The sequence below is a fragment of the Quercus lobata genome, chromosome 4 (genome assembly GCF_001633185.2).
Source record: "Quercus lobata isolate SW786 chromosome 4, ValleyOak3.0 Primary Assembly, whole genome shotgun sequence".
Classification (NCBI taxonomy): Eukaryota; Viridiplantae; Streptophyta; class Magnoliopsida; order Fagales; family Fagaceae; genus Quercus; species Quercus lobata.
This window is the reverse complement of record NC_044907.1, coordinates 53,521,648-53,549,339: the sequence shown is the minus strand read 5'-3', so window position 1 is coordinate 53,549,339 and position 27,692 is coordinate 53,521,648. Positions and strand designations below refer to the sequence as shown.

Here is a 27,692-nt window from a genome sequence, read left to right as displayed (position 1 = left end):
CAGTTGTTGATTGATTAGTTAATCTCACAGTGGTCCAGTTCAATATGTCTTAACACTTAAGATATATCAACACATCAACTAGAAATTTCTACTTCCATGATCAAGACAAATCATCTTAGTTGATGTGTTATAATCTTCACAGATGAAACGCTCAATTTCATCACCGACTATGAACTATGTATTGAGTTTACAAGGAACTTGTGATTAATATCTTCTGTGACTAAATTACATACAATGCATCTCAAGGACTATAATAATGTCTCATTAGTTCATTTACAAATAGTCTCATATAATTAAACAATTTAATTATTTATGACATGCCAATAAATTGGATTTTAGGGCATAAATTGTATAAGTGCTTGCTTTTGTTCTTCTATTGACTGAGACAAATTCTCAAATGTACTGCAGCATCTTGGTAGGGAGTTCCAGAATAGATAGATCCAATAGTTTAGACCAAGAAAGATTCCTTAATGTCTAAATATGGTCAAGAATCCTTAGGGAGTTGCAAATAGTGAGAATTCCTCTTACAGTCACTCTGCCACTTAGTTTTTCAGCAGGAGGAGCAACTTTGAATTTCACCAAATCAGTACTTGAGGTCACATTGATTTCACCCATTTGAAAACCCCAGTTAGAGAAAAACCCTGCAGTTCTAGCAAAATCACATTTCTTAAAAAGCTGCAAGCTTGTTTCTTCATACATACTATGTAAACAATGTACATCCTCTTAACTCCATAACCTCCTCCTTATTCTGTATTGGCAGTACTTCCACTGACGATTCTCAAAAGCATAATCTTAATTTTTTCTTCCATAAATCTTTAATAGCCAGTCCCCCATTTTTCTTAGGCTGGCAAATCAAATCCCATGTTTTCCAAGCAACATACCTGCCATTTGCTGCATCAATTTTCTGTTGAAAATTTCTGACAGCAGCACCCCTTTTTTTCCACACAACTACCGAGGCAAATTGAAAGAAGCCAGTGTATGTGGGGATGGATTGTGTCACACAGCTGCTGTATCATAATATTAATTCATTTTATATGAATTCTCATGCTATCTCTAGTGCTACAGATGAAGCCATGTTTGCAAGCATGGAGAACTTCAGTTGTTTCACAACTGGCAACTAAAATTCATAATGATGTGTATACTGTTTCTTTTGGTAATTAGAAACTGTTTGTATGGGCTAGTCAAAGTTTTTTTCAGAGTATTGATAAGTGATAACTGAGTGATTGTCTTGTATAACTGAGAATCTCTACCAAATCAGTGGATTCTACATTTTGTTCCAATCCATCATGATTCATGTTTAACTTCATCTAATATTGAAAGGCGCATTGATACCTACTTAAATGATATGGCTATATTTTGTAATATACTTGAACTGCTGCAGTTCACAATCATTTTAGATATCTAGTGACTAGTGTACATATCATTCATTACAAGTCACTGGGAAAGGGACCAATACTCACAGGATTTTTTAATAATACCATCATTTACATTGTGGCATAATGTTGATAAAAAGATAGACCAAAAAGTATAGGATCTTTTTTTTTTTTCCTTTTTTTTCTTTTTTTCTCTTTCAAAACAAAAACAAAATTCTCTCTGTTTGGTACATGAGTTCAAACATATATTTTCAGTTTTTAAATAACATTACACGTATTTTTACACACTTTTTCACCCACACGTATTTTCAAAAAAATTGAAAACTGTTGTTTAAACACACGTACTAAACGGGCCCTAATAGATTTGACACCAGTTAGCATAATCTGAAATAGTTAGAAGGTTCAGAATATTCAAGCTTTATGATCAAGTTGAACATCAATAAATTGCAGGGAAAGAGAGAGAGGACAGCTATATAGAAAGGAAGATTTTTTTTTGTATGAATAATCCTCTTTTGCGAATTTCTAAAACTTGTTCCATGAGTAAGCAAAAATGCCTGTACGCTAGGCCTTGTCTTTAAATCCAATCCAAAGGACTTAAAGAATACAAAAAAGGCCAAAACAGCCACCTACTGGACTCCCATTAGATAATATGCTCCAAGATTGACATAGTTTACTGTATGTTTTCAGCCGATTCCTTTAGTGGTATGAAGGATGAATCATGACTTCTACATTGGCCTGATATGCTGATTTATTTTGAAGAAAGATATTCACAATGAGGATATGAGAATGTTAAGATGGATAAGCGGGAATACACGGAAAGATAGGATTTGATTCAATATATTGGTAGTCCTTATTGATAAAAAGATGAGGCTTCGCTTGAGATGGTTTGGTCATGTTTAGAGGAGAGCGAGTAATGATTTGGTAAGTAAGAGTGAGTTGATCCAGTTGAGGGAATGAAAACAGGCAGAGGAAGGCCAAAAATAACATTAGTAGAAGTAATAAAAAAAGACATGTCAATTAGGAAAGTAACAAAGAGCATGACTTCAAATAGAATAAAATGGAAGAAAAGAATTCATGTGGCCAATCCAATCTAATCTGTTAAGGATTCATAGCCAACTCCAAATTTTTGGGACTAAGGCTTTGTTGTTGTTGTGTATTTACAAAATAATGGCTAGACCATAACTATCAACTAGACAAGTCTCAGAAAGAAGATTACTTCGAGTGAACTTGTATATGAAATAAAAGAAAAGATCTTGGCTATACTGTCATTATGAAACAAGATGGAAGGATTTGTCACTCAATTACATTTTCAAATTATGATAACTGAAACCAAATATGAATTCAATACAACATACCAGAATTTTTTCTTAAGAAAAGAAAAATCCAATACATAGTCAGACTGACAGAAATGCTTATGAACTTCAAATAGCAGTAGCCTGATTTGAAATTCACCCTATGGAAATCTTCCCTGTTTAGTAACCAGTCAAAGTATAAACAAATTATGCATGAGTGTCATCTTCTGCAGACATGTCAATTGTCATAACCTGCATAGATGTGAAAACTTGACTTAGTATGGTACTATAAAAGAAAAATAAAAAGTTCACTCATTAATAATCAGTGTAATTGGAGTTTGTTCATGCCTGTTCTAGAAGTCATGGCTTTGAAGTATATAAAAACATGCTAGAGGAGGAGTTGCCATGCAGTTCGTAGTTTTAATGTGTAAAAAATTATTTGGCAAAATTTTCTTGCATTAGCCCGCACAAGGTGGATATAAAAATAGCAAAAAACTCAGACACTTACATATAGGATGCCAAACTAGGACTGAACCATGCATCTAACTTAGAAAAATCCTTAGAGCAGTGAAGCTTGAGAATGTATTTCTTTTCTAGATCATATTCGCAACTTGCCTAATAAGGTTTTACCAGTTATTAAGCTTGTGGTAATTGATGACTGATAAATTAATAATTCTCGCAAAAGTTAAGCTATTAGGAAATAGTGACTTTAATCATGTAACCGTAATTATAACAATGATGATAATGTAGAGGCTTAGACAATTGGCAGTGAGCTCATGCAGGGAATCTAAGGTTAATTTTCAGGGACACAGGAAGTATAAAATGATTGGGACTGGTTATGCATAAACAGAAAAATAAGTGGACTTATTTGCTAGCCACAAAACCAGCTGAACAGCTAGAAAGGAAAATAAATAATAAATAAATAAAAATGATTAGACATGTAACAAGAAGGATTTTTGAGATGATCATTACCACAGAAAAGCTCTTAAATGCATTTAGGCTCAGTGTCGTTACAGCTACTCAAGGATCTCGACACCATTCAACCCGTAGTGACTTGGTGACTCCCCAGTTTGTGCAATTGTTTGGTTAAACTCTTCCACATCTTGCTCGTATACCAAACCAACCCCACAATGCATCACTTTCCTTCTTGAGCCATAGTTCTCAAATACAACCTCAATCAGACTGCATTGGTCAGCATTTGGAACAGCAGCAAACCAATCATCACGACACAAATACATTAGACAATTGTAGTAGCCGATCAGCGGCGACGCTGTTATTCTGAAGAAAGTTTTAGAGGCATATTGACTGTGAGGTATGTCACCAAGGGCTTTCACACGAACTCCAAGACCAAATCTTTCCTCAATTACAGCGATAGGAGCAGAGAGAATGAATCCCATCCATTTACTATTACACCAATTTGGAGGCAGCGCTATCCTTATTGAATCCCCCTCAAATGTATAAGTCATCCACCCCGGAATTCCATATCCGGGAATAATTGTCTGAAATTCAGTTTTTCTACGAAGGAGTCCCTGTACCCAAAAACAAAATGAAAATAAAAAAGATACACCATTTTAACAATTTGAGTAGGACAGTAAATAAAGCGAGTTGTTTAAGAACCGCTTGAAATGGGTTCGGAAAAATGTTTGTTACGGTCAAGTCAAGCTCAAATCTTATTTTAGACTTAACTATTGAACAACTCAAGCTCAAACATACCAATGTGTACTTGAGATTGGATTATATAAATTATTAAATAAGTTCATATGATATCAAATGATAATATTAACTACTTACTTGCAGGGCCGGCTCAAGGCCTAGGCAAGTTAGGCCTAGGCCTAAGGCCCCACCAAAAAACAAAATTTTCCTTAGAAAAAAATGCCCCACTTTTTATAGTTAAAGGTCCAAATTTATAAAATTATATATATATTTTCTAAAAGTTGTACATTTTTATTTATTAGTGATGTACAAATTTTACTATTGGCTTACAAATTGCCATGTTATTAATCACAAAAAACGTGATATAAACATTCATTAATTAAATTGATGAAGTTCATCAATGAGAAACAATATCACATTATATTTTGAACATTTTATAGTACTTTTAATTAGCATATTTTTCTTTTTCATTTCTGTTAAGACTCTCAAAGTACAAAACCAATAGAACCTTAACTCAATTGAAACCCTAAAATATTTCAAAAAGATGTTGCAAATGTGTTAAATCATCAATTATAGATTAATCTCCCCTAATAGTTTGAGACTTTGATTTTTGTAAACTAATATCCTACACCAAATAATATCAATCTCTCTCTCTCTTAAAATCAAAATATAAAATTAAAAATTAGATTACAACTTTATTTAACTATGCATCATCTTATATCCAAAATAAAGTATCTTTTTCAATCACAATATATTTTTATTTCTTTTTATTAATATTTATAATTCAACTATGATATTCAATTCTCTATATGAAATTAACATTAGTCTAGTTGGTATTATTTATATATCAAAGTAACCTTAATTTGATTAGGATTAAATAATTTTGTTTAATTCATATTTACAAATTAAAGGTCCTGCATAAATTTTTCGCCTTAGGCCCCAAATTATGTTGGGCCGCCCCTGCTTACTTGTAGTAAAAATTCATATATTTTTAAGAAAAAATTGGTATAAATTAATAAAATGACTGAAAATATAACTGAAATACCAAGTGAAACTAATGAAGTTAATTTTATTAACTCTACAACCTATAAAATTAGTAAAAAATCTGACATAAAGTATAATGATGTGACATAAAATAGTCTCTTATGCCCATTAACACTATCCAATTTTTAAAGGACTAAAATATTTTAGTCATGACTTTATTATATATAAGAAAAAAAAAAATTAATCAAGTAATTTGTGATTAAGTTCAAACTAATTTAACAAGAAAATAATTCAAGTTTGAACATATAATATTATTTGGCAATGAACTCGAGATCTATTTGTATTTGAAATATAATTACATGAACAAGCCTTAAATTTTAGTACTTGAATCATTTGAAAGAGAGGGAAAACTGAGTACCTGTCGGTAACGGTTCAATATTGTAAATGCTGCTCTACGGCTGAGCTCGTCATAAGAAGGTCTTGGCGGTCCAGGCATCTTCCTACACATTGGGCGTATATTCCGCACAAACTGTTCTTTTAATCGATCATTCCAGACATCATTGGCTGAGGGAAGTTTCCAAATGGAAGTTCCAATCAAGTCAAGTTCCTTCAAACACTCTATTTTCCAAATGCTCTCTGGCAGGTCGAAAAGACGGAAGCATCCCGTGAGGACGAGTTTTTCAAGAGAGACCAAACCATTCATATTACTTGGAAGACAATTGAGATCGCTGTCTTTTAGATTTAATAAAGTAAGGGCAGTCAAACAATCGATTGATGAGGGTAGTGTTTTGATACTAGTCCCACCCAAATAAAGTTCTGATAGGCTTTTCAAAATTCCATTAAATTCTGGAATTTCCCTGAGTTGGTAACACCCAAAAAGATTAAGAATTTGAAGGGACTCCATTTCAGTAGATATGCTGGGAAGATTGGTAAGAGATTCACAGTGTTCCAGATCTAAGACAACAAGCCTCTTGAGTTGTCCAATAGATGGGTGGATGTCAACCAAATTAGTGCAACAACTAAGAATTAGTCTCTCTAGTCTTGGAAACCCATTGAAGTCAGGTGTATGAACAAGCCTCGCTGAATAACTAAGATCCATGTATTTTAACTTGTCTAAATACTGTTCAAACCCAAAGAAAAAAAAAAGTATTAAGCATATAATTTACTTTCATAAGATAAATAAATTTTTAAATTAAGGAAAATTATTGAAGCCATTCCTCACTAAAAACAGTAAGTCTTGAGACATACAAAATTTCACTACTGCCAAGTGAGAAGTTGTTATTGGTAAGTAAAATAGTGATGTCAATAGTAAACACATATATAAACTACTAAAAACTTGTCAACTTAATTGTTGTGAAAATCATTATCTCTATTGCACTACTTACGAAAAAATAATAAAAGGACAGTAAAAGAACAAAATTACCTTCACTCCTTCCCAAAGATATTTAATTTCGCTAAATTGTAAATTAAGTTCAACAAGCTCTTTTGGTTGGAAACTGGACGGCAAAACTTTTGAAGAATAACCAAACCAGTCAAGAAATCTTAGGTCATTCGGAAGATGATTGAGGCCATCCAATATTGACATATTGTCAACTATAAGCAATCTAAGATTACCCATCTTTGAAAAAGCTTCAGGAATGACTTCAAAGTTCCAATGTGGTACTTCCCATTCATAAAAGGGGGCTTCAAAGGTCCAATCTCCTCTGTCCCATTGGTAACGGTTTATGACTATGGCTTGAATTGCTTTTGTTGCCTAAGAATAAAAGGCATACAATCAGTAAATTATTTGCAAAACAAAAGATAAGAATACTAGAATTACTCAAGTTTGTACTGTGCTTAAGGAGATGAAAATATCTACACCATCAATTTTCAAGATACTGAATTAGGCATACATCAAATTTTACAACTTGCTGATTTGTGTGACACAAGTGATAGACATTTTCTACTGAGTACATGAACCTATTACTTTTAATCAATCACTCATAGTCAAACAAGTAAAAATGTCGTGAAATTTGATAGAAAAATGGGTGTATCCCTAGTATTGTTGTTTTCAAGTGTAAAAGAGTATTGCTTGGTACACAAGATTTTCAAAACATTGCTTGCCAATAGTCTAACTAGGCATTCTCTTAATGTCTTCGATTGTGCTGTTCGGATGGAGGGTATTCTATCCATTTTTTATTACATGCTTCAAGCTGATATAGCCGTATCTTCTTAATAAAGTTTTCAAGTTTCTCTTCACAGAGAGAGAGAGAGAGAGAGAGAGAGAGAGAGAGAGAGAGAGAGAGAGAGAGAGAGAGAGAGAGAGAGAGAGAGAGAGACCCTAACAAGGAAAAAAAAGTACAAAATTATTTTAAAGTGATTAAAAAAAAAAAAAAGAGCAAATGAACGAAGTTTCAATTAAAAAAAAAATGTAGCCTTTTGTTTTGGGTAGTAATCAAGAGATGAATGATTGGCTGATTAAATCAAGAAAGATGACTTCAAATTTATGAATAATGACACAATTACATTGTGTTTTAAAAATATAAGAAATGTTCCAGCGACAATATATTAGCATGTTAAATGAAATTTGGTACTCTATATTCCATTAATTAAGTACTTAGGTAACCACTTATCTATTGGATTTTTTTTTTTTTTTTTTTGAAAACTAATTTATTGACGGAAAGTATGATATTGTACCAAATCAATCTTGCTGACTAAAATAAAATTCTAACTTTACCTCAAAATAAAATAAAATAAAATTTTATCTTTGCCACTATTCTTACCGCATTTTTAGTCAATACATGAAACAAATCCTTAAGAAGCCACAATCTGCTGCGCTTTCCAGGCTCTCCACGTGATTCTTGACGGACAATTTCTTTACCCATTTCTTGTAGTAAATCATGCATACATAATTTATTGTTTTCTATGGTTATGAGAGATTTATGCATGAGAACACTCATACCAATTCTTGCATCAAGACCACAATTTTCTAATATCTCTACTACTCGATCTTTTGCCTTCCCTATAAAGAAACATGCAATATCCAAGAATATTTCCTTCCACATTTCCTCTAGTCCATCATAGCTGACTTTAAGCGTATCAAATATTTCTCTTTTAGGATTTTTTTTTACACTTGCCAATGCACTTTCCCATTCATCCATTGTTCTTCCAAACAAAAAGGAACCCAAAGTAACAAGAGCTAATGGAAGACCATTAGCATAGTATACAAATTCTTGAGAGAGTTGCATATATCTTTCTTTGGGTTGCTCTTTTTTGAAGGCTTTCAAACAAAAAAGTTTTAGAGCAACATCACTATTTAATGCATCAAGCTTATATATTTTATGCACTCCATGTTGGACCAACAAATGTTCATCTCTAGTTGTTATGATGATCCAACTCCCCAATCCAAACCAGCCACACTCTCCAGACAATTTTTCTAATTGGTCAAGTTGGTTGACATCATCTAGAACAAGTAGGATTTTTTTATGACGTAGCCTTTTCTTGATCATGTCAACTCCTTGATATACATTCCTTATATCTATATTTATTTCCTCTAAAATGTCTGCAAGAAGTTGTTGTTGTAATCGACACAACCCATGTTTTTCAGAATCTTCTCTAACATTTGCAATAAAACTTGAACCTTCAAAACTATTACCAAACTTATCATAAACAACTCTAGCAAGAGTTTTCTTTCCCAGCCCCCCCATACCACAAATCCCTGTCATGCGAACATTATTCCCAAGATCTAAATTTGAAGTGATGAATTCTTCCACTGAAAAATCTATTCCTACCAAGTCGTTGGTAAAGCTTGAGAAACTAGAGCTCGATTTATGTAATATCACTTGTACAATATTTTGGATAAATTCTGACTCATGCCTACAGAAAAGATAAAACAATAATTACGTGATGGTCCAAATCAGTAATAAATACCCATGGGAAGAAGACAAATATTAGGCAAAAATACTCCTTTTTTTTTAAAGTTTGATAGTTACAACGAGAAAGGGGAATTCCAACCCTAGATGTCATCCACACACTAGAAAGTGCCAACCAATTAAATTACAAAGTTTTTGGCAAACACCTGAATTTTTTTACTCAAGCTATATTGATATAACATCCCATATATGAAAGGTATATTATATCAATTACATATTTCAAATAGAGATATTTAGGGCTATAGTTTTTGTTATATTTTGTTGAAATAGATCCATCAAATTTTGTTAATCAATCAATCAATCAATATGTATATATAAAGCAGAGATCTCATACTAGCAGAACCTCATGCTCTCCCACATAAGGTCTCTGCTAGCATAAGGTTCTGCCATGTGACGCTTTATTTGACAAGGAATTTTTTGACATAAATTCTTTACTCAAGTGCCATATTAGAGATAAAAACTAATTAAAATTTAAAAGATAAAACTCTTTATTTTCTTAGTTTCAATGTATTAGGATATTTCTCAAGTGCCACATTAGAAATAAAGACTAATTAAAATTTAAAAGATAAGATCTCTTTATTTTCTTGGGTTCAATGTTTCAAGACTTTCCACTCTCTCACAAAGCACAAAACTTTTCGTATTTCTACTCACCATTTTCAACTCACGCACTTGTTCTACTTTATATACATCTATCCATAGCCTTTTATCTTCATGCCATAGGTTAGGTGGTTTTTTATTCTATTTTAGCCTTCATAAGTTATTGGTTTCTTTGTGACTACTATTAGTGTGGTATTGGTATGAGCCTTGACTAACAAAGTAAAAAAACGATGATTATTTTTGAGTTTTCTTTGTTGTGAATCAAGATTATCTCAACTTTAGTTGCAACCTCAAGTTTAGTTGCAGCTATTCAAGAATAATGTGCAAACGGTGTAAAAACTACAATCATATTGTTAGTTCTCACCATCAAAGCTACAATTAAGTAGTTCTTTGCATAATTTTTATGTTCTTTCCCATGTATATTTCACGTATAATACTTATCCACCTATATCTTTTTCTATTACTTTTCTTAGTGTTGTTAATTATAGTTGTTGCAGTTTTTTTTTTTTTTTTTTTTTTGGAGCAAATAGTTGTTGCAGTTTGTAAGGATTACTTTCAAATTATTTAATTTGTTGTTATGGTTTTGATATACGATGGTAAGTTAATTATTGTGCTCTACTTCTCTATATAAAGATAAAGCTCATGTATAAAATTAATAATACAAGATCAGTTCTCCCAATTTTAGCTTATACTTTTCTTGAATTTTAGCATTTTGTTTGTTGTTTGTTTTTTTAAAGGTAAAGGATATAAAGGCCCTATTAGAGGCAATTAAATGTAGATAAATGAAAGTATTTCCAGCCAATTTTTCTTTGTTTGCTTACGTTCTCCTTCTGTTGGTACACAAATAATTTTGTTTCATTTAGATTACGAAAAAAGTTTTTGAGATTGGGGTCTTAGGATTTGGTGTTGAGAATGAAGGGGTTGAAGAAGTGTTTGGTTTTAGAACTAAACTCTACTTTTTATCTAGTTGTTATTTTATTATTTTAAATGTAAAATTTATAATATGGTATAGACTCCTAGAAATTTCTAATAACTATAAAATTCCAATCTCATATATATAGATTAGCAAAAAAAAAACTCAGTCAATAGTCGGAAACTACTTCTAGGATAAAGAAAAATTATAAAATATAAATTAAGAAAATTAAGCATCAAAGCATTCAGTAATAATATGAGAAACATCATAAATACGATATAATAAAATAAGTATTATACATGAGTCTTAAGAAATTTCAAATGAAATTACCAAACATCCACGTATATTGTGGGACATTAACTTTTTTTTTCTTTTTTTTTTAACAAATACACACACAAAGAGAGGAAAGAAGGTTTTTTAAAGAAACTTACAGTGGTGTATATCCCAAAGGGCCTAACTCTTGGATACATAGCACAAGCTTTAAACATCTTTAACTCACACTCATTTTCCAATGTGAGATTAGCCCACTGTCTACTTACAATTGTCGTTCTTGCCATGACATGTTCCCCATTATAGAATGATTTTTAAAAAAATACATACATAATTAAAAGCAACAAAAGAGGGAGAAAAGCAGGGAATGCTAGTAGCCGCAAAGATTCCAGGATCGAAGAGCAAGTGCCATCAACCAATTCCTTGATTGACAAAAAATGATTTTTTTTTTTTTTTAAGTGAGTTTCATTTTGTGCTTGATTGTTGAGAGAAACTTTGTTGAAATATTTAAGTTGAACACGCTAAATACAATTATAAAAGTTAAGCCTTTGTGCCAACACAAATATAAGCCTTTACCAACTATTTAGCATATATATATGGGGGGGGTGGGGGGGTGAACGAGGATCCAGAGGGTTGATAAAGCTCATATGGGAGTAAACCTCGGACACTGTAGTTGGGTTATCCACGGAAGTTAGCCATGTAATTTGTACTTAGACTGAACAACCATAATTGGCGAAAATGCCGAGGACATGTGCCTAACCTCGAAAGGTCGAAGGACAGAGTCAAAAGGAGCATGTTTAAGTCCGAGAGGAGACAAGGGTAATTTGGAGTTAAGCATGGAATAAAAGAAAAAGGAAGGATAGAGTGGCCATCTCCTCCGCATTAAATACCCTGCAACCACTTAGCTGGCTGCATTAATGGAGAAATGACTTTGAATAGTGTTTTCACAGCTAATACTTTGATGTAAAAACCTTCTAGCAAGGTCTGATGGGACAAGTATCAGGGAAGTATGATCATGACCCGCCAAGTGTAAGATCTAGGTGCATCTTTGCTAAGATATATAAAGCTAAGAAGCATCCGGATAAAAGGAGAGGTCTAAGAAAGAGAGAGAACATCAAACTGTAACAACCTCCTCGGACCAAACCCGAGGATTAATACTTTGCTTTTTCAAAGCTATTCTCATTTGAATACTATACATACATCTCTGAACATCACTTTTTATTGGAACGAGTACTTAAAGGTTGGCCTTACATCCCATCTCTAAAAATTAATTGTGTGAGCGCATAGTAACTAGTGTACAACATTTTCATTTTTGTTGAATCCATTCCTCTGCTGCCACAAAATATATAAAACCTTTTACCTCTTGAGTTGAGGCCCAAATTAATATACATGATTTATCATTGAAAAAAAAAAAAGGCTTCAAAATATATATATATATATATATATATTTTTTTTTTTTGTTTAAGCATCGTTTTTGAATTTCTATTTTGGTGGACTAATATCAATTATAAAAATCTACAAGCTCTATTTCTTCAAAATTATGTAAAAATTTGATTTGTCAATAAGATGGTTAAAATGCACTTTTAGCCTTTAAGGATTCTATGGAACTCAAAACAATGATTGAGCCAAAATTGAATGGAGGGAGAGGAGAGTGGAATAGAGGGGAAGGTGATTAGAATATACTAAAATTTAGTTCATTGTAGTTATCTTCCGCTCTACTCTCCCTTTTACTCCTTCCATCCAAACATATGGTAAATCTTTCTAAAAACAATTTACATGCCCACTATGAACTTAATCCAATATATAATTTGGCTGAAGGTAATTTTGGACCTTTAAAGCATCATATTGAGTTATGAGTTATAAAAAGTGTTATAAATGTCTCCAAAATTGAACTTCAATTGACTTATCTTCTAAATGGACAAGCAAGGGAAATTGTTGAATGGTTGTCCATAAAATTAAAACATTGTGTGACTTTAATAATTGATTACCTCTTCATCATATAATTAATTTTTTAGTCAACCATTTTTATAGGTAGACTTTGACCTGAAAACTCCGTGGGTAAACTTTTTTTTATTTTTTATTTTTTGAGAAACAAACGCACAAGGGAGAGGAAACTTATACAAGGGAGAGGAAAAAGACTATGTGGGTAAATTTATCTTGCCAAAAGAAGTGAAAAAAAAAAAAATGTAATGACAATCTACCCTTTGGTTTGGCCATTCACAATTTAGCAAACAAAGTTAGCTCAACTGCCTTTAAATTCTTAAGTTTTGTAAGTACTAGTTAAATCAACTAGTAAATCTTTTGTGGGTTCCAGTTAGCTCGACTGGTAAAGTCTCTGATGTTGTATAAGAGATCTGAGGTTCAATCCCCGCCTACACCAAAAACTGATTGGTGTCTTGATCTGATGATAAAGAGCTATCATCAGGAGCGGACGCCATAAGTTGAAACTCTCTAAAAAAATAAAAATAAAAAATAAAAACTAGTAAATCTTTTGTCATCCTCAGTGGCATCTAAGTAGTTGAAGACCTTGTCCACCTCATTCATGTTTTCTAGTAGACCAATAACTTGTTTGGCCTAGCCTTGGGGTTTGAATCCAGGTTTGGGGTTGGGTTTGTTGTCACAGTTATGGTTATGGGTTCAGTTCTTTAATTATTTGTTGTGATTTTGATTTTGGATTGATTTTGTTTGGTTTGGGACTCATCACCAATTGGGTCTAAAACCGGCTTCGGTTTGGGTGTGATGCAATTTTTAATTTTGGTTTCCTTTGATTATTAAGAATTTTATTTAGGTCGTTCTTAATTCTCAAGGATTTGATTGGGTTGCACATATGCAACTTTTAATTTTCTACTTTGTGTTTGTTGCTATTTTTTCTTTGGTTTGTGCGTTTTTTATACTGCCAAATTAACATGGAGAGCCCCTTTGGCCGTTTCCATTAATTTCACAGCGGATTCATAGTAAAAATTAGAAAGTTTTAGAAACTCCTCCAATTAATTTTACAGCATATTCATTGAATTTTTGCTGATGATGGAATGTTGGTTCTCTTTTTCTTTTTCGAACTAGATTTTGGAGGAAGAGGAAGAAGTGAAATGAAATCGAGAGATAATTTTGTCCAGAAAATACAAACACTATTGAGTTGGACAGAATCCTAACATAGTTTCATTTTAATCCAAAATTTGGAGGTATAAATATAATAATTGAAATTTTGTGAACTAAGTTGTGAAATGACCAAACCACAAAGGGTGAATGTAATTTACGCAAAAAAATATGAGGAATATAATAACAATCCTAATCATTTTATAATTCATAGAAGATCATGTTCTTGAATCAAGATCCTTTTTAATTATTGCAAAGGAGCTTTCCCTAAGTCCTAAAAGCAATGGTCACAAACTACTTCTACTTTCTAGTAAAATACAAAAAAAAAAATTAACAAGTATATGTTGTTATATTTTAGTCATGCATGTCATGCTAAATTTTAATTGCTATTTATATACTTTATGATATATGAAAGAAGATTGTCCTTTAAATATCAAAAGAAATATATTTGTCACAAAAATTACCTGTCTTGTAAATGCCAACCAGAGAGATTGGCAACTTCTCTCAAAGCATCTCTCCATGTTTCCAACTTCTCCATGCTTTCCTTGAAACGTTTTTTGTATTCATCAAAGGTTTGCGCAAAAATTCCGGTCTGTTTTCGTACATCAGATGGATTTACATGGTAAAATACCGGTAGAATTATCAATCCTTTTTCTTTCGTGCATCTAACAATATGTGCAAGTTCATCCAAGCACCACGTGAAAGATGCATAGTTTTTTGAGAGAATGATGATAGCAAATCTCGATTCTTCTATTGCTTTCAAGAGATTTAGGGAAATAGATTTTCCTTTATCAAGTTTTTCTTCATCCCTAAAAGTGAAAAGACCCTTACATTGCAAAGCATCGTATAAATGGTCTGTAAAACCATTACGAGTATCTTCACCTCTAAAACTAAGGAAGACATCGTACTTCCATTGAGGTGTTAAAGAAGAAGCTAATGCCGAATTGCCTCCTGGAGTGCTCATTAAAGCCATTGAAATATACTGATGAATCTTGAACTCCGTACAATTAAAACTGAAGAAATAAAATATATGAAGAAAATAAATTAGAGAAGAATAAAACTATTTGACGGGGTGAAGCAAAAAAGAGAATTCAAACCTTTTATAGAACTCCTCCTGCTCCACTAATGCTTGTGAAAATGAGAACTTTCATATTTGTGAAATGGAATTGTAGCAGTGACTACAAAGCTTGAAACCCTCTTGAGAGTTCCTATGTGAGAGAGAGAGAGAGAGAGAGAGAGAGAGAGATGAGAAGAGGGGATGGGAGAGGGTAGGCATTAAATCCTCCGTCTTGATCAAATTAACAATTATTATTCTAAAGCAGACTTGTACGCAAGTGGCCAGCAAGGAAACGTCCTAGCAAGCCGACCATAAAATTATTGAATTTTCGTGATCGTGCGTAAGCACTGATTACAAAATTATTGAATACATGTACACTGAAATATATATCGTAGAAAACCAATTGCGTTGAATTTATATATAATTTTTTTGATTTTTTTTTTTTTTTTTTTTTGGTCTACCATAAATTTAAAAAATAAAACACAATTACAATGACCATAAGTTAAATAACAACAAAAATAGTGTTAAAGACACACAAAAAAAAATTCGAGTGGAGTTAAATTTTTATTAAAATAATGCTATGGACACAATAAAATTTAAAGTATTTAAAAAAGTTATTTTTAATAAAATAATACTATGCACACAACAAAAATTTTGCAACTATAAAAATTAAAGTTGAGTTGAATATTCATTTTAATGAAAGGAAATTATAAACTTTATGTATTTGATTTTTTTTATGATGTCAATATATTTATGTTATTTTTTAATTATATTTTATATAATTAAGTCTCTTTAAGCATTCGCAACTAAAAAGCTTTGCAACTCCATCAAGTTGATCTTTTGTTTTATTATTACCAAGATTCATAGATAGGAAACTTACAATCTTTAGCTACTTCACGTGATTAGCGATCACTTTTGGCGATATTTTAATTTTAATTTTTTTAACCTTCACCTAGTGATTAGTCAATTCTATGACTTTGTTTTGTGCCTTCGTGTTAAATCTGGCTTAAGAAGCTTAGTTGTTTGTTTTCTTTTTTCCCTTCAAAATCTACGTTGTGAGTTTGGTTTTACTTTGAAATGGGTCAATTCTGTGTCACACTGGCCAATTTCATCCTCTATTTTTCCCCCGTTTTCTTCTGTTTATTTTTTGAGATCCATCTTGATTTTGTCATTATTTTTTTCCTCTCCATAACCAACAGTAATAAGTAATAACTAATAAGGTCATGACTAAAAAATGTTGCATTTGAATGCTTATGTTCTTTGCTCTCCGATATGAAAATGCTGGCCTGATTGTTCTAGAAGTGGGTTCTTTTCTACACTTTTTCCCATAAATATCATTCTTTTTATCTATATGTTATTGTTAAAGAATTTATCATGCAATAGCATAATAAAAGGCACTTACGTGTTTAGTATCTTCCTATTCTCTCTTTGTTTTAATTTTTTTTTAGTTTATCAAGCAATTGGAAATGGAAAGGATATTTCATTTAAAAATTAGATAGGAAAAAAAAAAAAAAAAAGCTATCCTAAACTTTTAATTCGATTCAGTAATGCTTCTTTTAGAGAACTCAACAAAGAAACTTTTGGTAGAGAACCCCTAAGTGTTCCCAATGATCCCGCTTGTAAAATAAACAAGGAACTAAACAGTGTACATTATAACAGGGACAAAACCACACGGTGTGTTCAAATGGAAATGGGCAGGAATAAGTATTAGTGGTTTCAGAATGTTGGTTTAAATTCCACTTAGATCATCTGCTCAACACACCAAAAAACAAAAACAAAAATCCACTTAGATCAATGTAATGGGACACATTTCTATAGGGTTCTCATCTCAAGAATAGTTTGAGTTGTTGTATTGAGATTGAAGCAAAGTTATTATTGTGGTGCACTAAAATTAAGAAAGTTAAATTGGACACATGTCACAAAATTGGATCCTAATTTAGAATCTAATTGAATTTTTTTAAAACTTTAGCTTTAAATATACTAATGTAGCACCATGCATATGCATAGATACAATTAAAAACAATCGTAATTATATAGTTCAAATTATACTTGTTTTTTTTAGAATAAGTTCAAATTATATACGGTATTAACTTACACTTTTTTAAAACTATACATTTCAAAACTATGTAATGACTTCTCATTATATATATATATATATATATATTTTAGAATTTAATTAGTTTTAGATTCTTCGATTTTTGCACCCAATATTCACTTGCCACAAAAATTAAAAATTGAAATGAACAGATGGCAAAAAATTGAACTCTAATTGAAATCCAATTTAAAATCTAATTGGATTTGGACTCTTTAATTTTTACGCTCAATAATTCACTTAGTACAAAATTAAAAATTAAATGGGACATGTAGCGCAAAATTGCACAAAATCAATAATCCAATTAAAATCTAATAGGATTTTCTCTAAGATATAGATATAGATATATATATATATATATATATATATCATTGAGCCATGTGACTACATAAATTAATGTCTATGTATACATTTAAAAACACTGAACAGTTGCATCTTTTTATTTTTCAATAGGCACATTTTCATTCAATAGGAATATTTTTTATCAATAAGCACATTTTCAACCAATAGGCATCTTTTCATTCAATAGATACTTTTTCGAGCAATAAGTACATTTTGGTATATCCAATATGAAGAGTTATAACCTTTAAATAGACACCTTTTAGTATATTAAATTTGAAGGGTTATGATCTTTCAATAGGCACCTTTGGTATATCAAATTCGAATGTTTATAACTTTTCAATAGGCACCTTTTGGCATATATATTACAACCTATTTTATATATACTTATATATACAACACAAACTAAACTAGAAACACAACATTCTGTCTCTTATTCCTTTCCACAAAAACCTAATACAACACAAATTAAACTAGAGACACAACATTCTGTCTCTTATTCCTTTCCACAAAAACCTAATAAATAAAACAACATTGCTTTCTTTTACCTAAGTAATAAAACTTTGTGCTATTTCTTTTAATATCATATATATTCTTTAATTTCATACATTTTTGCTTATTACTCCAACTCAAAAATAATGACTTTTTTTTTTCCTAAAACTCATTCAGTAGCTATTCTCATGCATGGCACAAATTAGCAACTAGTTTCCAATAAAACCGAAACCAAAGCCATTTTCAAACCAATCCAAGAAGACACAGATGGGCTAAAACATAGGAAAAATCGAAACAATAAGAAAAACCCTCGATTTAATCATTGGTAAGCGTGAAAGCACAACGATTACTTGAAGGTTTGAACAGAAATTTTGGGGTTTTTTTTAATTTATTTTTATTTACACTTGATGGTAAAATTAACAATTAATGTGGTATGAAAAATCATTTTTTATTACTCTGTTTGGCATATCATATTTTTTCATTCAAAGAGATAACGACGGAGACTAAATTGATATTGCACTGAAAATTGAAAACAATAAAAAAAAAATTAATTAAATTACTATTCGTTTTCTATCCAAACGCATACGCAGTGTAAAGATAAGTACCACCCATGTATTTTACTCAAAAATATATTCTCAAAAATAAATAAATAAATAAACCACCGTCTCAAAAGCTGAGCTCAGTGAGCTATAAATTCCTTATCACTCCTAACCTCTAAGTCTGTAACCAAAACCATCGCCATGGCCGCCACAAACTACTTACAAATCATTCGAAAGGACAAATCTTTATTCAATACTAATTGATGACGTTGAGAATTGTCACCAATGAGTCGCACTGTACTCGCGAGTCAACGAACCTGCACAACAAGAACGAACGGGAGAAAAACCCTTAGAGAGCACCGGTGTGGTGCCGGCCAAAAGTTCTCCGAAGGTCAAGTTAGAATTCGTCCCTTGAGTTATTTTTTAAAGGCGTTAGAGAGGGTCAATTAATCTTACCTTGATTTGCGTGAAAGTTACTCCTTTTATAGCAGTGGAGAGGTGGCTTTTCTTCTTGACCTCCAGATCTTTCCAATGTGGGACTCTGATACCATTTCCCTTATTGGATCTTAAGGCTTTTCCAGGCAATAGAGATTTCGGGCTATGGGCCCTTACTATGTCTGTCCATGATGGGCCTTTAGGGAGCGTGGGTCCCGCTTTACACAGACCAAACAGTACCTATCCGTCAGGCCCATTAAGATAGGCCCACCAGACTAAATCTTACCATCTTCAGTTGCCCCCTTCACCCCAATGGTCCGTCTGTTCCAAGGATCAATGGGGTGACGATCCTAATGTAGGGGCATGACGGGTACTTTAATGACGGAATGGATCCGTGAAACAGAAGATTTAAAGTAATAGGCGGACACAACCGTCAGAATGTATGACGGTTTCAGATCTTTAACCGTCAGATAGGATGACGGGTATCTTGCAGTTTCAGACGGTTTCATATAGTCGACGGTTACCATCTACTGATGCGAGCAGACAGGTTAGCATTTATTAGCATGCCACGTGTCAATCTCTGACTGGCCGTTGTATAGGATCGAAGCGTCGCTTCGTCTTCCGTGTATCTCCTATATATATGAGGCGTCTCAATCTCTCATTTTCGCATTTCCAAACAGAAAACGTCTGTCAGAGAGAACCGTCAACCTTGCCAGAGAAGTCCGTCGAGCACTGGTAACCACCAATTACCACAACCGTCAGCATTACTCCGTCAGGTGTGGTAAGTATTTACTTTAATTTCATATTCAAGTTACATTTTCGACCAAGCAATATTGTTAGGCTTAATATACCCGTCAATGTTTTTAAACCCGTCAAGTCTTAGGTTTCATCATTAATTGTAGGAAATGTCTAGTGCGTCAAGTAACCAATCGGTGGTTCGTGACGGGACGGAATACGAGAATGTATACCCGTCCGGTCATAAAGACCAAGATAGTCCAGGCGAAGATAGGAGTCCGTCTGCATCCTCTTCGTCCTCAACAAGTGAGGATGTGGAGAAAATTGAGATAGAGGGTCCTGACGGGAATCAAGCACTGGAGTCCGTCGTAGGTGCTGATGGACTAAGGCAGTTCATCATGTTACCAGAGTGGACAGTGCATAGGTTCACATCCGTCATCCGGGAGAGACATTTCAGTACCTTTAGAACAAATTTTCAGATACCAGACTACATCCCGATCCGTCTTCCCTACGTGTCGGAGAGATGTTATTATGACGGAGTAGAAGGTGTTGGAGTGTACGAGCAGGTGTTGAAGGCTGGACTTCGGTTCCCGCTCTCTACACTCCATAGGGAACTCTTGCATTACCTGGGACTGTCCGTCACCCAGATTTCTCCAAACGCCTGGAGGGTCTTCATAGCAATGGAGATTCTTTATGGCGCAATGTCGAATGGAGAAAGGAGACTGACGGTCCGTGAATTTCTTCACTGTTACCGTCCAGATGAGATTGATAGATCAAGGGGGTTGTACCGTTTTGCTAGTCGAAGTCCCTTGTTGAAGGTCATCTTTGAGACCCCAGACTCAAATAGAGACTGGAAGAGTCGCTATTTCTTCCTGGAGGGTGACAGGTGGATGAACCGTCCAGGAGAGACGGAGTACATGCCCGTCGATACAACTTGGGGGATAATAAACCAAGCGCGTATGCACCCGTCTTGCTTGTTCCTTTTTTATACACCCGTCCTCTATTATGTGCGTATTTTGACCGTCTCTCTTTGCAGGTAGAGGGCGCCCGCAGGTTAGCCTCGAGGAATTTAGTTTCCTTGAAAAGGTTTGTAGAAAAGCTAAGCCGGACGAAAGGACCTGGGCCAAGTTAGTGAATCCAAAGACAATACACTGGTATTGTGACGGTCCAGAACCTACCCGTGAGGCCATTGCTTACGACGAAAGAATACACAAACGTGAGTCCGTCTACTTTTACCCTTGAAATTGAAATTTTACTTTTGAGAGAACATCATCATCCGTCCTGTATTGCAGAAATGGACGACGCCAAGAGAAGAGCCATGATAAAATCTCTAGCCGTCGAGCAAAAGAAGACGGGTGAGATCGTTGTTCCCAGTGTGCCGGGGTCATCGGGCAAGAGGAAGCAGCCACCAAAGTCCGACCGTCCACACAAGCAGCCAAAGGTGTCAATGGAGCCCATCGTGGGCTTGATGGCTGAGGGCCCTAAGGCCGTCAACCAAGTTAAACAGGGGGCCGGTAAGGGCCTAATGCATGCTCCACCCGTCAGCGAGGAGAAGCCCCCTCCCCTTCTTCGTGATGATTCGAAGTTCGCTTTGGAAAAGCTTACGTCCATACTTTCTGCAGAGGACTATGAGGATCTGGGGAATCACTCGACGGAGGCGATGGGAGAGACGGGGTTATTTGCCGTCGGACAGGTAACTTTTCATTATCCTTCAGTGTATGTCCGTTCACTTTCTAGTTTCATTTTTAACACTTCTAATTTTCTTTATTTCAGTCCTTGGTTATGATGAAGGGCTTGATGGACCGTTGCCTCAACCGTGAAGCGGCTCTGGAACGGGTACGGTCAAAACTTGGGAAGACGGAAGAAGAGCTTAGCCAGCTGCACAAGTGGAAGTCCACCATGGAGCAGAAATTTGAACTGTCTGAGAATACAAGAAAGGAGCTCGAACAGAAGACGGAAGAAGCTGGGAAGGTCTTGAAGAGCAGAGCGGACGAGGTGAAAGATCTGAAGAAAAAGCTCCGTCATGCAAAGGACGACGCCGTCAGCGAATATCGCAACTCCGAGTCCTTGTTGAAGGAGCTTGGAGGATCGTTCCTTCAAGGCTTTGACGATGCGCTCCGTCAGATAAAAAAGACCTACCCAGATCTGGACGTGTCTATGATAACACTTACTGATCAAGATCAGACTTCTGCCCTGCCCGTCGCCTCCGAAAATACGGAGGACCTCTTTGGGGAAGAAGCAGCTCAGGGTGACGGAGAGTCCGCTCCGCCGAATGAGGTCGCTGTTGCCGACCCCAAGAAAGCAGAGTAACCCATGTAATCGTTTAGGAGGATCCGTCTCCCTTTTATATACAGTTAATTATTTGTAGACGGTTTGTTTAAAGTTTGATTTTGTATTGAACAATGTTTGATTTTAAGTGTTGATTTGCACAAGCTAATCTGTTGATCCGTCCATTTTAAAAGCTGTTGCTGACTTATATAGTCATGTCGTCCGTCCACCTCGTGGGCGTTCTGGAGCCGTCCGCTTTATTTATGTATGTAATTTTCCCACCGTTTTGGCTGAACCGTCCAATTTATGGACATGTAGAATTATTCACCGTTTTAGATGATCCGTCCACTTAGTGGCTTAAATACCTCGAACTTATGGAAGTATTGAATTACGTAGGTCCGTCCACTTTGTGGAGGCCATACCGTCCAACTTGTGGACTTGTTTAAATACTCATCGTTTTGATGATCCGTCCATTTCGTGGACATGTAGAATTATTTACCGTTTTAGATGATCCGTCCACTTAGTGGCATAAATACCTCGAACTTATGGAAGTATTGAATTACGTAGGTCCGTCCACTTTGTGGAGGCCATACCGTCCAACTTGTGGACTTGTTTAAATACTCACCGTTTTGATGATCCGTCCATTTCGTGGACATGTAGAATTATTTACCGTTTTAGGTTACCCGTCCACATTGTGGCGTATAGACCGTCTACTTTTACGGACGCGTAGAATTATTCACCGTTTTTAGGTGATCCGTCCACTTAGTGACGTATTAACCGTCCACTTTTACGGACATGTAGAATTATTCACCTGTTTAGGTGATCCGTCCACTTAGTGGCGTATTAACCGTCCACTTTGACGGGCATGTAGAATTATACACCTGTTTAGGTGATCCGTCCACTTAGTGGCGTATTAACCGTCCACTTTGACGGACATGTAGAATTATGCACCTGTTTAGGTGATCCGTCCACTTAGTGGCGTATTAACCGTCCACTTTGACGGACATGTAGAATTATACACCTGTTTAGGTGATCCGTCCGCTTAGTGGCGTATTAACCGTCCACTTTGACGGACATGTAGAATTATTCACCTGTTTAGGTGATCCGTCCACTTAGTGGCGTATTAACCGTCCACTTTTACGGACATGTAGAATTATACACCTGTTTAGGTGATCCGTCCACTTTGTGGACTTTTAACTAGCATCCGTTTCAATTTGAGGACAATTGTAGTGACATCAAAGTAGACAGAAAATCATACTTGTTTCTAATTGCGTAAAGGAAAAGTGCCTGCCCCCTTGGGCTTAAAAAAGGCACGACTGGATTGTAGCAAAGAAACACATGTTAAAGAAAACTTATAAATAGTTAATAAAAAGCCAAATGGAAAATTGGTTGCCGTTCGCCGTGTTACTATCACTGGTAGTATTTCCTCAAATGCTCCGCATTCCATGGATGTAGTAGCTTCTCCCCCTCTGTAGTCTCCAGGTGGTATGTTCCTTTCCTTTTCCATGCCGTGACTCGGTAAGGTCCTTCCCAGTTGGGGCCGAGCTTTCCCTGTGTAGGGTCTCTAGCTGCGCCCATGACCCTTCTGAGTACCAGGTCTCCCACTTGGAAGTCTCTGTGTCGGACCCTGGAGTTGTAATGTCTGGCCATGCGTTCCTGGTATCTTGCGATCCTTTGCTCCGCGGCCGACCTTACCTCATCTATCAGGTCCAGCTGTAGCCTCATTGATTCGTCGTTCCTGCCTTCATCATGGTTATGAACCCTGTAACTTGTGAGGCCAACTTCTGCGGGGATGACCGCCTCATTCCCGTATGTCAGTCGGAATGGCGTCTCTCCTGTCGGAGTCCTAGCCGTCGTCCTGTACGCCCAAAGTATGCTCGGTAATTCTTCGGGCCATATCCCCTTTGCCCCCTCGAGCCGAGTCTTGATAATCTTTAGCAGGGATCGGTTCGTGACTTCAACCTGGCCATTGGCCTGAGGATGGGCGGGTGATGAGTAGTGGTTTTTTATTCCTAGCTGTGTGCAGAAATCCCTGAAGTGGCCGTTGTCGAACTGCCTCCCGTTGTCCGAGACAAGGACTCTAGGAATACCAAACCTGCATACGATGGACCGCCAGACAAAACTTCTAATGTTCTTTTCTGTGATGGTGGCCAAGGCTTCCGCTTCTACCCATTTTGTGAAGTAGTCAATACCCACTACCAAGAACTTGAGCTGCCTTACCGCCGTTGGGAAAGGCCCCATGTTGGGAAAGGCCCCATGATATCCAGTCCCCATTGAGCGAACGGCCATGGAGCCGTCATGGGTGTGAGCTCCTCAGCCGGCTGTCCGATAAAATTGCTGAACCGCTGGCATTTGTCGCAGCTTTTAACGTAAGACTCGGCATCCTTCTGCATGGTCGGCCAGTAGTACCCAGCTCGTACCAGTTTGTGCACTAACGACCGCGACCCAGAATGGTTCCCGCATATCCCTTCGTGTACTTCCCTCATTACGTAGTCTGCCTCTTCAACCCCGAGGCATCTTAGGTAAGGACGGGAGAAACCCCTCTTGTAAAGAATGTCTTTTATCAAGACGAATCTCGCCGCTTGGACTTTTAATTTCCTCGCTGCCTCCTTCTCTTGGGGCAGTAACCCGTCCTTCAAGTATGAAGTTATCTGTGTAGTCCAGTTTCTTTCGGAGCGTATCTCCTGCATATTGTCGGGGTCTATTAGTGGGAAGACTTGAACAAAGGAAAGTACATTACCCGGTGTCGTCACATGTTCTGCTGAAGCGGCTTTGGCTAGGCGATCGGCGAGCTCATTCTCTCCTCTGGGGATTTGGACGACCGTCGCTTTTAGCCCGTTGATTCTCGCCTTCACTTGATCAAGATATCTCTTTAGCCTTTCCCCCTTACATTCATACTCTCCGTTTACTTGATTGGTTACGACCTGCGAGTCGCAATGAACGGCTACACTTTCCGCTCCGGCGGCTTTTGCCAGGTCGAGTCCTGCCGCCACTGCTTCGTACTCTGCTTCATTGTTGGTAATGGGAAAGTCGAGACGGACCATACATTCGATCTTGTCTCCTTCTGGTGACAGCAACACTATGCCGGCCCCTCCAATTCGCCGATTGGAGGACCCGTCGGTGTAGATGCTCCATTTGGGGGGTTCTTCTGCCCCCTTGTCCTCGTCTCGCGTAAACTCTGCTATGAAGTCGGCTACAGCTTGTCCTTTGATGGCTACACGCGGACGGTACTTGATGTCAAACTCACTCAATTCTATTGCCCACAACGTCAGTCGACCCGCGGCTTCGGGATTACTCAGTGCCCTTCGCAAGGGCTTGTCGGTCATTACATTCATGGTATGGGCTTGAAAGTAAGGTTTCAGCTTGCGAGCCGCCGTTATCAATGCGAAAGCGAGTTTCTCCATAGGTTGGTATCTTTCTTCGGCGCCGCGGAGCGCCCGGCTGGCGTAGTATACAGGCTTCTGTGCATTATCCTCTTCTCTAATTAAAGCAGCGCTGACGGCGACAGATGAGACTGCCAAGTAGAGGAAAAGTTCTTCGCCAGGTTGCGATGGACTCAATAGGGGTGGTGAAGATAGGTATGCCTTTAACTCCTCGAACGCTCTCTGACACTCGTCCGTCCACTCGAAGGATTTCTTTAATGTGCGAAAAAAGGGCAGGCACTTGTCCGTGGCTCTCGACACGAATCTATTTAACGCCGCTATCTTGCCGTTAAGGCTTTGTATCTCCTTCACATTTCGCGGGGGTGCCATTTCTAATATGGCTCGGATTTTGTCCGGGTTAGCCTCAATCCCTCTCTGGGATACCATGAAGCCTAGGAATTTGCCTGCCGTTACGCCGAATGCGCATTTTCCCGGATTGAGTTTCATGTTGTAGGATCGTAGCGTACCGAACGTTTCCTTAAGATCTTCGAGGTGGTCTTCCTCCTTCCGGCTCTTCACAAGCATGTCGTCGACATAGACTTGAACATTCCTCCCGATCTGCTGCGCGAACATCTTGTTCATTAGCCTTTGGTATGTTGCCCCCGCATTCTTCAGGCCGAATGGCATTACTTTGTAGCAGAATAGTCCTTGGCTGGTTACGAACGAAGTCTTTTCCTGATCGGCCTCGTGCATGCGGATCTGATTGTAACCCGAGAAAGCGTCCATGAAGCTTAGTAACTGGTGTTGAGCCGTCGAGTCTACTAGGACGTCGACTCTTGGAAGGGGATAGCTATCTTTAGGGCACGCTTTGTTAAGATCGGTGAAATCCACGCACATGCGCCACTTGCCGCTCGCTTTCTTTACCATTACCACATTCGCCAGCCAATCGGGATAGTAGACTTCCCTGATGAGGCTTGCCTCTTGGAGTTTGCGGACCTCCTCCGCTATTGCTTGGTCCCGTTCCGTTGCGAACACTCTCTTCTTTTGTCGGACGGGTGGAAACGAGGGTAATACATTCAATTTGTGTACCATGACGGAGGGATCGATTCCCGGCATATCGTCATGGCTCCAGGCGAACACATCCTTATTGCTCCTCAGGAAAGCTACTAGCTCTTGACGGATTCCGGGTTTGGCAAGCGTTCCGATCTTGGTTGTTCTGTCCGGATTGGAACTGTCAAGAGTTATCTCCTCCAGCTTCTCTGTCGGTTCCGCCACCGTTCGGTGCTCTTCTATGTTCAAGGCCTGGATTTGGTCTTGCATCTCCATCATAGCGACGTAGCATTCTCGTGCGGCAACTTGGCTTCCGCGTAGCTCTCCTACCCCATATTCCGTTGGGAACCTGACCATTAGGGCGTAAGTTGATGTTGACGCCTTCCACGTGTTGAGCGTAGGTCGTCCAAGAATGGCATTGTAGGCGGACGAGCAATCGACCACCAAGAATGTCACGTTCCTGGTGATTTGTTGGGGGTAATCTCCTACTGTCACCCGTAACGTTACTGAGCCCAGAGGGAATACCTTACTCCCTCCAAAACCAACGAGCGGGGCGTCTGTCGGTATTAGCAGGTCCCTATCAATCCTCATCTGCTGGAATGCCGGATAGTACAATATGTCGGCCGAACTGCCGTTGTCGATCAACACTCGGTGGACGTTGTAGTCTCCTGTCCGCACGCTGACGACGAGGGCATCGTCGTGTGGATGGTGTAGGCGCCGTGCATCCTCTTCCGTGAACCCAACAATAGGTTCTTCTCCGTTTGCTATCCTTGGCAGTCTGCTCGTCAACTGGACATTCTGTACCGTCCGAAGGTATGTTTTGCGAGCCTTCTTTGACGATCCGGCCGCAGCAGTCCCTCCGACTATCATTCTTATGTCTCCAATTGGGGGTCTTGGTCGCTCGTTTTCTCGACGGAGGTGTTGTTCCTGTGGGGGTTGATCCGTTCTCCCCTTGTTGACGAACTTCTGCAGCTTCCCTTGTCGGATAAGTGCTTCGATTTGCTGCTTCAAGTCGTAGCAATCGGCCGTGTCGTGGCCGTGGTCACGATGAAAGCGGCAATATTTGTCTCTAGGCCTTTTGCTGGGGTCACTCTTCAGCTTTCCTGGGAACGTCAGGGACCCTTCGTCCTTAATCTGCATTAGGACTTGGTCAATCGGCGCGTTTAGAGGGGTGAAACTCGCGAACCTTCCGCCCATGGGTTTTGGACGTCTGTCCTCCCTTCGGTCTCCCATCCTT

At 37.1% G+C, this 27,692-nt stretch overlaps 2 protein-coding genes across 3 annotated transcripts; one reads left to right on the top strand and one right to left on the bottom strand.

Annotated features, from left to right (window-relative positions):
* Positions 1-2,782: 2,782 nt before the first annotated feature.
* LOC115985449 (TMV resistance protein N-like) lies at positions 2,783-15,324 on the bottom strand. The gene is made up of 7 exons (XM_031108383.1): positions 15,184-15,324; positions 14,551-15,099; positions 8,065-9,157; positions 6,726-7,055; positions 5,721-6,422; positions 3,638-4,194; positions 2,783-2,917 (listed from the first exon to the last, which is right to left on the bottom strand). Exons 2-6 carry the CDS (start codon positions 15,057-15,059, stop codon positions 3,682-3,684), a joined length of 3,147 nt encoding a protein of 1,048 aa, XP_030964243.1. The 5' UTR covers positions 15,060-15,099; positions 15,184-15,324; the 3' UTR covers positions 2,783-2,917; positions 3,638-3,681.
* Positions 15,325-19,097: 3,773 nt separating this feature from the next.
* Positions 19,098-22,338, top strand: LOC115983242. 2 transcript variants are annotated; one of them, XM_031105880.1, is made up of 5 exons: positions 19,098-19,587; positions 19,721-19,821; positions 20,812-20,991; positions 21,068-21,468; positions 21,549-22,338. In XM_031105880.1, exons 1-5 carry the CDS (start codon positions 19,574-19,576, stop codon positions 22,083-22,085), a joined length of 1,233 nt encoding a protein of 410 aa, XP_030961740.1. In that variant the 5' UTR covers positions 19,098-19,573; the 3' UTR covers positions 22,086-22,338. The 2 variants fall into 2 exon arrangements, with proteins under 2 accessions (XP_030961740.1, XP_030961739.1); XM_031105879.1 differs by having other exon boundaries at positions 19,098-20,732.
* The last annotated feature ends 5,354 nt before the right edge of the window (positions 22,339-27,692 follow it).